At 35.1% G+C, this 13,037-nt stretch overlaps 1 protein-coding gene across 10 annotated transcripts in view; it reads right to left on the bottom strand.

Annotated features, from left to right (window-relative positions):
• The window catches only part of LOC125046176 (spectrin beta chain-like), a 32,198-nt gene that overhangs the window by 1,932 nt on the left and 17,229 nt on the right, over positions 1-13,037 (bottom strand). For 2 of the 10 annotated variants that reach the window (XR_007116636.1, XR_007116629.1), the window contains 8 exons: positions 10,010-11,251; positions 9,490-9,611; positions 9,168-9,229; positions 6,807-6,965; positions 5,761-5,913; positions 4,274-4,367; positions 3,801-3,980; positions 1,629-2,985 (listed from right to left, as the gene is read on the bottom strand). Coding sequence is in view for 3 of the 10 variants with exons in the window: in XM_047643873.1 (XP_047499829.1) it covers positions 2,793-2,985; positions 3,801-3,980; positions 4,274-4,367; positions 5,761-5,913; positions 6,807-6,965; positions 9,168-9,229; positions 9,490-9,611; positions 10,010-11,251 (2,205 nt within the window). In the remaining 7 variants the exon portion in view is untranslated. Of the gene's footprint in view, positions 1-952; positions 2,986-3,800; positions 3,981-4,273; positions 4,368-5,267; positions 5,352-5,760; positions 5,914-6,806; positions 6,966-6,995; positions 8,156-9,167; positions 9,230-9,489; positions 9,612-10,009; positions 11,252-13,037 lie in introns of those variants that run through there. The other 8 variants (XM_047643873.1, XR_007116632.1, XR_007116633.1 and 5 more) reach the window with 8 other exon arrangements.

Genomic DNA, 13,037 nt, shown 5'->3' with positions numbered 1-13,037 from the left:
ACCTCTTCACTGACTGCAATCAAGGTAAAATAACTAGATCAGACTGGCTTGACCACACATGGCATGGCTAATTCCCACCCAGCATTTGGGTTTGAATCACCATGACATGATTAGCTATCTATCAGCATGAGTGGGTTACAGGAAAATTAGATAATCAATGTATGTCTATTTATGTATGTGTATGTATGAATATGCATGTATATATATTTAAATACATATATACATGTATACCTGTGTATGTATATACATGTATACATGTGTATATTTATACAGGTATATATGAGCATGTATATGTGTATATATACATATATGTACATTTATACATATATGTATATCATATATATGTATATTTATACATATATATGTATATTTATACATATATATGTATATTTATACATATATATGTATATTTATCCATATATATGTATATATACATATATATGTATAAATATCCATATATATGTATATTTATACATATATATATACATATACATTTTATATTTGAGAGAGAGAGAAACACATTATATATATATATATAATATATATATATAAATATACATATAATATACATATATATAATATTAGAAAGCTAGGATAATGGCTGAAGATGTTTATATGTAAGGCTGACTTTTTCTAGGAAAGAACAGTAGAATGTAATATTTTTGCTGTATTTTTTTTTTTTGTAAATATTTTTCCCAGTGACCCAGATGATAATTAGAAGGAAATATATACATGGCTAAAAAGAAGTCTAATTACAAAATTTTAATTTATTTTATCGCTGTTGGTAACTTTGCATCTATGTTTTCTAAGTATAAATATCTGCAGATAGGCTAAATTCTTCTTGACCAACAAGAAAGATTCTAGATTTTATTCAGAAGAAAAAGCCATCCTTTCTAAAAATCTATGAAAAGAGCATAAGCTATCATTACTGTTAGTATAAAAGAAATGCACCTTATAGCTTAAACCATTTTATTTAAGTGTCACAATATATGATATACAGTGTTTACTTTTATCTTGTAACAATTAAAATTACCTCTCTTTAGTAATTTTAGGCTGAAATCTTACCCTAAACTAAGAAGCTATTAAGCATGTATCTAACATCCCTCCAATAAAAAGTTAGTGGTACAGATGACCAATAGATGTCTAGCTTGTGAGACAATGCACATAACTGTTGTTAGTCACCATCTGCTGCCCTATTCTCTGCTGGAGATTCTTATAATACCAACTTGGGTAGTGAAAAAGAAAAAAAAAGAGGGAACATTCACATACAAATATAGATTTATCAAGGACAACCTAAAACACAACATCACAGCTGACATCCAATGTTAGCTATGCGTAACAGCTGGGAGAATAATCACACATCTCAACCCTAACTGGGAAACATATACACCAAGGTATATGATAGTGAGACAAACTCATGGAAGAATAATTTTCTTGTTGTTCCCTGACTAGAATGTTTTTGTTTTTTTTAATTAATTTATTAATAGAGCAATTTAATTTAGAATTTGTTTAAGAAAACTTTTGCTTTCCAAACATAATGTAAGATGCCCCAGCAGAGAACTAGTCAACCTGTAATTAGAAGTTAATTAAAGCACAAAATCGAGCACAATGAGGGCAAATAATCATACCGTGTTCATCTTGACCACAAGGGCACATTGGCCGTCTGGTAGAGGGTGGCCAGTCTTAGCACATCATTCTGCAGGTCTTCAGTCCTTTTTTTGGCATTTTTTGGTTTTTGAAAGTAGAGACAGCAAACTTGTGAACTTGATTTAGTAGGATATGACCATTTAGGATTAAAGGTTTATGGGATATAAATGGTTATAACTGTGCCACACATACATTTTAAAGCAGCATGTATTTGCCCATTCACAAGAATTATGGTACTGGCTGGCCTTCCATACTCTGGTAATGATTTGAACGACTATGAAGTGGTACATGAAATATCATATCTCTAAAAATGTAAGCACAAAGCAGCATAATAGGTATGATTCTATTATTTCTGTACAGTACAATTAGTGCTATCTAATGAAAATGTGATACTACAGCTAAAGACTGATAAAAATTAACAAATCATTACTTGGATAAAGTAAGTGACAAATGACAAAACACTTAATATACATTTCCACACACAATCCTCTACACATAGAGGAACACTAATCGGAAAACTCAGCCGTGGCAGTGCTAGGCAGACAAGAATTGGGAACTGCACAGACTCGCATGTCCTTCCACCAGAGCTATTACACAAAACTGTTAACAGTTTATATTCCTTAGGGGAAAAAAAATAATAACAGTAATACCATGTATGGTACCATCTACACAACTCAAATCCCAGCAAAGGGAAAGGTATGTTAAAAGAGGGAGATAGAGGGGGGGGAGGGGAAATATGCACAAAAAAATATATATTAAGAACAAGTCCTAATCATGTGACTATTCAGACCCAGCCTGGGAGTTACTGCATAAAGAGAAGCTTATGATGGCTTATATAGCAGATTTTGTTTTTCCTTTCCAATCCCAGCGGCATTTAAAGACAGCAGCCAACAACATGTACCCAACCAGCGCTAGCTTTCTAACTCCCACAAGTATAAGTGTCACACTGGGTCCAAAATTAGGCTCGGGAGGATCTAGGATAGTTGCTTTTGGAGGGCAAAAGGGAGAGGGGGGGGTTAATGTTTCCTTAAGAGGATGTAGAGGGAGAGAAGATCACATGGGGAAGAGTGAGTGAAACGAGATGAGGGGAGGGGAGATATACATCTGGGATGGGGAAAGTAGGAGGGGCAAATTTTAGAGTTTATTTATTTCTTCTTGAGGGTGAAGAAGCTGCGACGTTTTGGCTCGTCTTTCTTCTCTGAGCCAGCAGGCAATGTCTGAGAGCGAGAAGGCCCAGCTGATCCTTCAGAGGATACTGCAACTTGAAGAGCTCCTACCCATACTGCCAACTCCTCTTCATCTTTGGCTTGGAACAGGTACTCAGCACCACCAACAAGCCTGCAGGCAAGTATCAACATTAACATATACTAGAAAACAGTGACTTTTAAAATATACATGATCTTTGGCCGAATGGTTATTATTACTCCTTGTTATTCAAATTTCTTATAATTCAAATCTACATTTTCAAACTCTCAAAAAGATCATCTATGCATGAGAAATACAAGTAAATTCTCAATAATCAACATGAAAAGAATTTTACAGGTGGACAATACTAAAGAGAATGTAAAATTCAAAGATAGAATGTTTAACCCAAATCCAATGGGCATGTCATATATGTACATGCCATGCCCACTGTCAGTTTACTTTATTGATTGCTTTTACACATAGATGGCTACACTTGTACTAAGTCACCAATGAGCCAATTATGAGTATTGCCTGTCTCACCTGTTAACCCTTTTCCTTAATTTTTGAAAATATTTTACATCATCTTATATTGCTGCTACTAATGGCAATAACAGTTATAGTAATTAGAATGTCTATAATAAAAATAACACCATCAATATTCATCAAATTAATTTGAAAAAAACTTTTTTCCTGCCAATTCAAGGAAAGGTGAAATCAGGTAAGATCACAAGGTCTACTAATTGACTCCTTTGTGGCTAAGCACTTGCAGAGCCATTTATGTGCAAAGACATTTTACAAAAAAAATTAAATGCGCAGAGCATTTTTCCCAGTGGCATCGAGTTAATAACATCTATCTTAAAATTGGTATCTTCACAACAATACAGAAAAGAAAAGAAACAAAGATTATGCTAGTGCACAAACAGAAAGCAAACAATTAAGACATTATGGTACTTCCAAAATCTACTCACTTGAGTCGCATGACATGCTTCTTCTTTGTGTAGTCATCTGCCACAGATGCTGTTCCCCCAGAGACATCAACAGGGGCTTCCGCTCTGAAGAAAACTTCTGGGGCAGCCTGGTAACTCTTGCGGTCTTTATAGAAGAAAATCATGTTGCCACGTAGCACCACAAATACCTTATCCCAGGACCTGAAGATGCAACAGAAAAAATGTAAGCTTTCATGCAATTACCTGTTACTGTAAATAAAAAAAATTACATACATTTTGCTAATAATCATTGTATTAACTAACTATAAAATTATTTGGCATACAGTACCTAATGTATACCAATAGTTTATATTCCTTTTCTTTAAAGGAACAAAACTTTCACCTTGACTAGTGAGACACGTACAAAAAAGCAGATACTCAAGATCAAGTTCAAATTATTATTTGCATTATTCATTTCTATACAAATCCTTCATAATATGTGCTGTCATCATTACCTGTTGGATGCCTTCTTTGTAGTGGACTCCCATTCATGCTTGCGAACCAGACTGCCTTCCAGCTGATCTTCGTCTCCACTGGGACTCGGCCGTTCTGTACAAAGTTGTGATCAAATCAGATACAATTGAAAAGGCCACTCCTGGGTCAACTTATTTACTTCAAATACCAGTTACAACAATAACAATCTGGAACTCAGTACACTAGTTATGTTACCTAAGGTTAATCCTAAAAATAAATCTTCAAGTCATAAGCAAAATGGATACTGTCAAATAATTATCCACATACCAAAAAACTAATATATTATACACTATAACAAAAAATCAGTATACAACATGCACAAATGGTTCATGCAAGTAACAAAATTTTGAGTACTTAAGTTATACTATGTAATAAATATGCAATTATATAAATTTACATAAATAATATATACTAAATCATACCAAAAGCAATATGTCCAAAGCAGCCTACAAACTATATAATAATTAACACACAACATCAAAGCTTGGCAACATATATTTGATATTCATCTCTCAACCAAAAAAATGTACAATCCTTAAATATGTTTACAATATCAGAATCCCAGTAACATATACCATAAAAAATAGATAAATAATTAAAAAACAAGCACACATGATTGGAAACACCCAATCTTTCGCTTCCCACCAATACTTCACATAATACACACGTCAAACCTGCAGATAAATAGTCTTTCAAATCACAGCTGGTTCTCTATATCTAAAAGCCAAAGGCCGATGCAGGCAAGTCATTATTTCATTAATCTGAGGGGGGAATGGGGTGGCATACATTCCAGCCTAAGGTGCAGATGCATAAAATAAGTAAAATTAAATGAACAAATGAATATAAAAGTAATGATAATTATTAAAGTTAACTCTAACAATAAATGCAGGCAATAACAGTGTTGGCCTAACTAAGAGCATGTAGGTTATAAATGGGTAAAATTGGATGACTGTTTACTAAGGCTTCCAACCATACCTTCCTTGACTGGGGCAGGGGCTGTGGGTGCCGCTGCAGTGGTTATGGTCGCCGCAGGGACCACTGTGGGGGGGTGCTTTGGGGCTGCATGTTAGGGAAGATAACACGAACTCAGCCTTGATATGTTTCAGCCAGCGTGTCATGATTGTTTGCCTTTTAATACCCCAAACAATCTGGTCTTCCAGATATATGCTTGCCAAGCTAATTAGCTTATCAGCTAGAGCAGTAATGATGTTCTTTAATTATTCTACCTCATTCAGTTCACTAGCATACTTAACCTGATATTATACCTATAACAAACCTGTACTTCCAGCACAAGAACTTTTCTGTGGTGCTGAGAAAACCAAAGGCAGAAACTTTCAACTGTTTCATAAACAGTATGCGAACTTCACTTCTCAAAGAGAGAACCCTATTCTGTATCAAAGTCAGGAGAAAACTTATACAGAGAGAGAGACCTATACCTGTTGATCACCTTACAATCATCAAAATTTACCTGCTGCCCTCTCCAGATTGGACTCATCGTCAGATGCACTACCCGGTGCTTCGGATGGAGATTGCTTGGTTTTCTTCCAGCGGAAAGAGCGGAAGGGGGACTTGGACCTAGAACGCACCCTCCGTCGCGACTCCTTACTAGCAGGAGTAGGGGCTGAACAGACAAAACAGGAACGCACAGGGTTCAGAACATGATTGGTGCAAACACCAGTTTGGCCTCAGTGGAAAATTTAGCTGATTATCTTTTTAATTTATGCAAGCTGAGCTCGACAGTAGGAAATGCTGCAATAAGGTGCAAAAAAAAAAGCACTGACATCACTGGAGTGTCCAAGTGCCAGGATGAAAGCAGAGTTCAGAGTGAAAGTAGACAAGAAAAAAAAAGTGCTTCTCCACTGAGGCCACCCATTACTTACACGGATCTCATTGCCCCTCACCACTTCTGGCAAGAAAGTGAAGCTTCAGGAACCCTCTAGCAGACAAAAGCATGCTATTCAAGCTATTTCAAGCAAGTAAAATAGGACACAAACTTCAAAGTGCTTCCTACATTTCTTTCTTTAGTCTGCAGTACTAATAACAGATCAATAGGTTTAACCAGCAAACACTGTCCGAGTTTTGAGGTATTCAATATATCAGAATGACAAATAAATGAGAGAGGCTCAAATTGGGATATTATTGATAATGGTAAGTAAAATTATAATTTAAATAGTCTTACTTTTAACCCCATTTTGCTGATAAACTTATTGCTGCAGCACTCAAAGACTACCTACCATAACAAGAAAAAAACACACATTCCAACATGCAAACAAATTTATATTTAAAAATCTAGCAACAGCACAAGGTGGCTAGCATACTTACCTCTTGTGAGTAAGCAAAGAAAGCACTTTTATCTGTATCACTTAACTTAATCTCAAATTTATATTCATCATTGATTTATTGCAAATGAAAAAAGGAAATAATCAAGTTAGAAAAAAAAAATTTACCATAAGAAAACTTTAAATCAAATAAAAATCACAGTGAACCATCCCTGTCTTAGAGGGGTGTACTCACTCGAGGCGAGGGGTGAAATCGACGACTTGGGTGGGAGAGTTGCCGAGCCCGGACGGGCTCTGACTGCAGCCGCTGTTGGGGTCGGGGTGACGGGAGTGGAGGGGGGCCGAGGGGTGCCAGGTGCACTTCCCCCCTTCACTGCAGCACCCTCTTCATGCTCTACAACACAGCATATCATGCATATCATGCTTCATGCAACAGTCATGCAAATCATTTAATATTCTATTTTTAAAAATAAATATATATAAATATATGCATATTTCTAACACACTGAAAAATCATATGAAACACATTCAATAAAATAACTATTAAAAACATATATATAAAGCAAATGATTTCATGCTAAAAAATAATTTTTTTTCACATTCCGAACACATATATCTAATGAGGCAACATAATACAACTACTACCAATGCAAAATAACAAAATACCTAAATCAGGTCTAGGCTGTATTCATTCCAAATGCTACACTAAATACCGATCCAAACGGGTTTTCACTACAAAAATATCACGACATGACACCTCACCTTGATCTCTGAAGAGAAACATTAATAACGCACTTTGACTGTCTGAACTGTGCAACCTTCACCACCCCAGCTTACACAAGAGATGATATCCAAGAAACACCATAAGAAACCATTACCAGTTGAAGAACCACTTGCTCCTACAATGTCAACCAAGTAGCAGAGGAGCTTCCAGCACCTACTATCAGAGCAACACACCAAGGAGCCCAAAAGAGCTTCCAGTTCCCACTAACAGATAAGGAAACATCAAACCCACAAAACTGACATCTCTTTGGACATTTTCTTTTTTCGACTACCACCACAAGAGATATCATCAATAAAAATAAAGCAATATAAATTACCATTGGTGAGGACTTACTCTTTTTAACTGTTTCTGGTTAAAACATACTGGCAACATCTTGTCATATTAGTTATGTCAGATAAATAAAATAAATGAATAAGTAATCATACAGACTAGCTGGGACAGTACTGGAGATGTGGGTCAACAAGTCAGGCAAAGCTCATCTTACAAAGCATGCCAGGAAAACACACTGGAAATTGATGTTCTTAGTGTAATGCACAAAGTGAAGCTATTTCATTTTTTATAATTATATAACAATCCTTCTATGCTTCAAAAGTATATCTGGTATGGCATGTGCCAAGAACTACTTCACGGATTGTATTCACACAAGGTTAAATCCTTAAAGCACTGTGACTGAGCAGCAACAACAAAAGTTGTGCAAGAAAAGCCTTCCACACATTGCCACAGCTGCATCTTACCTCTGGGCAAGGTATGGAGTTTGCCCCTGGTGGGGGAGGGGAGCAATGCTGTTGGAGGCTCCCCAGCTGCCACAGGATGGTGTAAATAAACAGATGTCTACTTAAGAAGTGCATTTCACTACCCTTGTGTGTGTGTGTGGAAAATGTATGCAAAGACTTTTACACATATCATAAAGAAGAAAACATGTCCAATGCCACTGCTGGCACCAATCAGAGTAGATCATCACTAAATACAGTAGTTTCAGTAACACTACTCTTTTGTTTCATGAAACTATGAAGCCGTGCAATTTAGCAGCCTGAGGTGTGGTGCAACTGCTATGTGCACACAAAAGAGTATTCTTTATGCTAATGTTCTCTGAAATTATGTTTCATAATAACTGTATCTTCTGTCCCAGCTTCCAATTATGTTGATGTAGTTGGATTCTGTGTATATGTTTGAAATGGATATCCAAATCTTCAAAAATTCAACAGATCTCAAATTCAGTTCATGCACATTGTTAGTCTACTTTGGTTAAATGTAATCACTGACAAAGTAAAAATACTCAAGACTGTTAGCCTTCCTTGTGGGCATGGTACAAGATTCCATCAATAAAAGTGAGTGGCATCAGGCTTCCCTTCCTAAAGTATTAGTTATCATCCCTTTTCAAATGGAGAAAATCTTCCATTCCCCAAATAATCCAACTACTAGATTTGATGATTAAGATATACTATATATCAAAATTCCAATTTCCTCATCTTTTTCAACTAATTTATCATCATTTCTAAAGTGATATTGTTTTACCTTCCTAGCATAACACTTCCAAACACTGTAATTAAGGCCCTTCCTTGTCTTATTAAAAAAGGAAGAACAAAATCTGACAAACCGTATACTTCCACTTAAATAAATGAATAACATGACAGAACTATCACATTTTCAATTTCTTAATCCTCATAGAATTAAACTATATATAATTTGATGTCCAAGTTCCAAATAATGGACTGATGCCACTTCCTCTGTACTTATATAAATGCTAGTACATCAGATTTGTGTCATGGTCAAACTGTTAACATTACAGGCTGCCTATCATCTATCCTTTACCTTCTCGTGATTCATCGTGCTCTTCACCATTAACATGTGAGTCATCTCCTGCACCATCAATTCTGCAGGATAGAGAGAGCCATTATTATTATCTTTTTTTTTTCAAGAACAAATAATATATATTTGTTTGTACTTGTTGTATAAAGAGGAAATATGATTATCATTGTCTTAGACATTGATGTCCTCCCACAGTTATAATGATCCTAATAATTCTACTAATAATAAAAATTACCTTTTGAAATATCAATAAATTAGACGCAAAAATAAAATTTAATCCATAATTTCAAGAAAAAAAAAAAATCTAAAAATCAGCACTGCTTACCCATCTGTTGGTTGGTCAGGTGACTGAGGAGGAGGAGCAGCTGCTTGTCTTGCCAACTCCTCTTGTCTTCGTCGTTCTTCCTCCTCCTCCTCTTCTTTCCTCTTGAGTTCTTTCAACTCAAACTGAAATTATAATCCAATAAATTTCAACTCACATTACAACCACAGTATGACACTCACTGGATGCTAAACACATCTATCTGCTATGCTAATCATTGCTTCATCACAGGAATGAATGACAGTATAAAATATAGAAGTTGTGATATGTACAGACACAGACATAAAAAAAAAAGAGTAAAATTCTAAAAAAAAAAAAAAAAAAAATAGACTACACATTATCCCCCCACAAAACATTGATCAAGCAAATAGTAGTTTTATTCATGCATTAGTAAAATCAACACCATAATAAAGAGCCAGTTCACTAAGCAAATAGTAAGCAAGCCAAAAATTCAAAAGCAAGTATTCACTTTCGAAGCTTTTAGTATACACAATAGTAGCTTAAAAAAAAAAATAAACATTACCTTCACCTGAGAGAGTGCATGCAGGTTATTTCTTGGAGTGTGTTTACCATTAGTGAGTTTAGGAGAGGAATCACAAGTGTTAGGAGGTGTTAGAGGAAAAGGAGATGCAGGAGAGGGGCACCCCTGTACAGAGACACCATCTAGCCTAGCTACAAGATGGTCCACATTACGCACTGTGTCTTTTAAGCCATTACAAGGAATAACTGGATAATAACTCATTATGGAATCATTATCTCCACAATACTGAGCATGGGACAAAACCTTTTCTCTCTCTGAATTCCTTAGGGCATCAGTGGAATTATTAACTATATCTGTTTTATCATCTAAGAGACTTTCATAACTCCAAAACTCTACAGAACCAGAAGGGTTGCTAAGTTCTGTGACATCAAGGCCTTCCCCCTCCATTTCATATATTGGAGGAAGGGTTGTGCTATCTCTCACATTATCAGCAAAACTGTATACCTGACTTCTCCCTATTCTCTGACAATTTTCACCTCCACTGTCATCTTCAGGCACCCTTAAAACAACATTATCAGTACATTCAAAACCAACATCCTGATGTTCATTCTTTTCAGAGAAGCAAAATTCTGTTATTCTATACAAAGACTCTTCTAGATAGGGAGCTTCATAATGATCTAGACTTACAAACTCGCCAACTGAACTTGATGATTTACAATCCCAGTCTTTTTGTGGTTCCTCTAGTAAAATCATACCATCTGATTTCTTATCATTTCTATCATTACCGACACTTGGAGAGGTGAATGGGCTGTCAACTGATGACACTTTTGAACTAATCATCACTGAATTCTCCACTGGATCACTAACAGGTCTGTCTATGTAATAACTACATCTCTGATTACGCATTTCTGCAAAGAGGTTATCAGTGTGTGAATCTTTTATGTGGATGGTCTGAGAGAGTTGTGGGTTTGAGCTTGAATTCAGTCTCTTTCTATGACGCTTCAAAGATCCTTTAGGATACATCTTAACTAATGAAATCTCAGACGACAATCTAATTGGAAAGCTGTGTCTGTTGGCTTGTATTTCTGTGAGTGCAGGACATGAAAATGCTGTAAAGAAAGCATGTACAGGGGTGGGTAAGGAATGACGACGCATGTTGGGTGGTCTTGGGGAATAGGGAGGAAGGGAGATGAAACAGTTGAATGAAGGAAGAACTTCTATGCTACTCCCATCACCCAAGGCATCTGATGGCTTCGGAGAATCTGTTTTTGCTATGGCTTCTAGCTGTAATTGTCACCAAAACAAATACATATACATGCAGGTACTAACAAAAGACAAACATGCAAAAGAATACCAAAATAATTAAAAGAGAAAATCAAGCTTTATTCCAGTAGTTCCCAAACTAGGATGTACACCGTTTATTCAAGGTATGAGATATCTAGCAGGGTTATTAGGGGCCAATTAATGCCATTTATAAATATATTCACCTGTCTATATACTCTATAGGGATTATTCATCAAAGCACTGAAATGACTTCTACTTCCATGTGTTTAAAAAAAAATTGTTTGACAAATGGAGGTAGGGAGCAAATTTTGGAAACTACTATTACAAGCAAAGAATTTAATGATAAAAAAAAAAACACACACACACTAAAGTTATAACAAACTAAGGTTAGAATATCATAGTAAAGGAAATTTTACCATTTTCAAACAGGAAAAAAAAAATGTGAGAAATATACAGCACAGTTATGAAAAGCAGAAAAAGTACCCAGAGATGAAAACAGCAGATTAACGGACATATACATAAAGTGAGGTATGAATGATTGCAGAATGATACCTTTTACATATCATACTGTCAATGCACTTTGAATACAAGTACAAAATATACTTGCAAAATTTACTCAAAATTATCCACATATCTCTTATGATTTATCTAGTCTAATATTTCCTGAATAACTGATTAATAAACCTGAAAGGAAAGTCTCTTACAACCTGTATTTTGCTCCTCACTTCCAGGTGAGATGCAGAATGTTTTAATAAAATTAAGCAAAATACACCTCATATTAGCTAAAAATCTATTACACCTCAAGTCAAATTACCATCTTCTACAAAAACAATGCATTCTTGTTAGCCTCTCCAACAACTAAATTCACCACAAGTAAAACAAAAAATATATATATAAAAAACACATTAATGATAAATCAGAAGTGGGAAATAAAAACTAAGTTCACCCAAAGCTAAAGGTTCGGTCATTGCTCTGGTACTGTAACTTCAACATATGAACTGTATGAATAACCAGCAAGGCTTTAGAAGAATGAAGAATATACATTATAACAGAGTTAATCAAAATAAAGATGTATGAAGTTGTATATGTATATCTAAGTTTGCTCAATCTTTTCCAATTTTCTAAAGTCACGAGCTGGTTTGGAGTGAAATTAAATTTGCATACAAAGCTTCAAGTACCAACACATATGCACCTGCAGCTAAAAAGAAAGAAAGAAAAGTAAAATAAATCAAACTGGGGTAATGTTTTCCATGGTTTTAATAACTCTGCACTTATAGTTATAGTTATTACCCGGCTTTATTTTGTTTATAGACTTTATTTTGTAAACAAAATAAAAAATATAAAAAATACATAAATAAATCAAGAAATATGTTATATATTAACTTCCATTTAAGCAGATCATTTATTTACGTTGGTAATTTATAATCTCTTATCAACACTCACACCACACTTGCTAACTCAAATTCACTTGTACTGAAGTTCAATATCTAAACGTGTCAAATGTTTATATTCAAATTTCCATTTGCCTATGGCAAACATTGAAAAATTTAACACGTTTAAATAAATATTCCCACTAGTATACAGTCTATCTGCTCATACATCCTAATTCCTCTTAGAGTAATATAAAATAATTATGATAGTAATCAATTACTTTAATGTATCAACACAAGCTACTTAACTAGTAAAGTAAAAACCTCCCATATAGTACATGAGGTGAAGTTAGGCAGGTGGGTCAGGCTGGTTTAAACAAACTTCTGGTACGATAACTTGGCAAGAGTGCTGACTG

Source organism: Penaeus chinensis, chromosome 4 (genome assembly GCF_019202785.1).
Source record: "Penaeus chinensis breed Huanghai No. 1 chromosome 4, ASM1920278v2, whole genome shotgun sequence".
NCBI lineage: Eukaryota > Metazoa > Arthropoda > Malacostraca > Decapoda > Penaeidae > Penaeus > Penaeus chinensis.
Note: the sequence above shows the minus strand (reverse complement) of the source record. Positions and strands in the feature narration are given on the sequence as shown.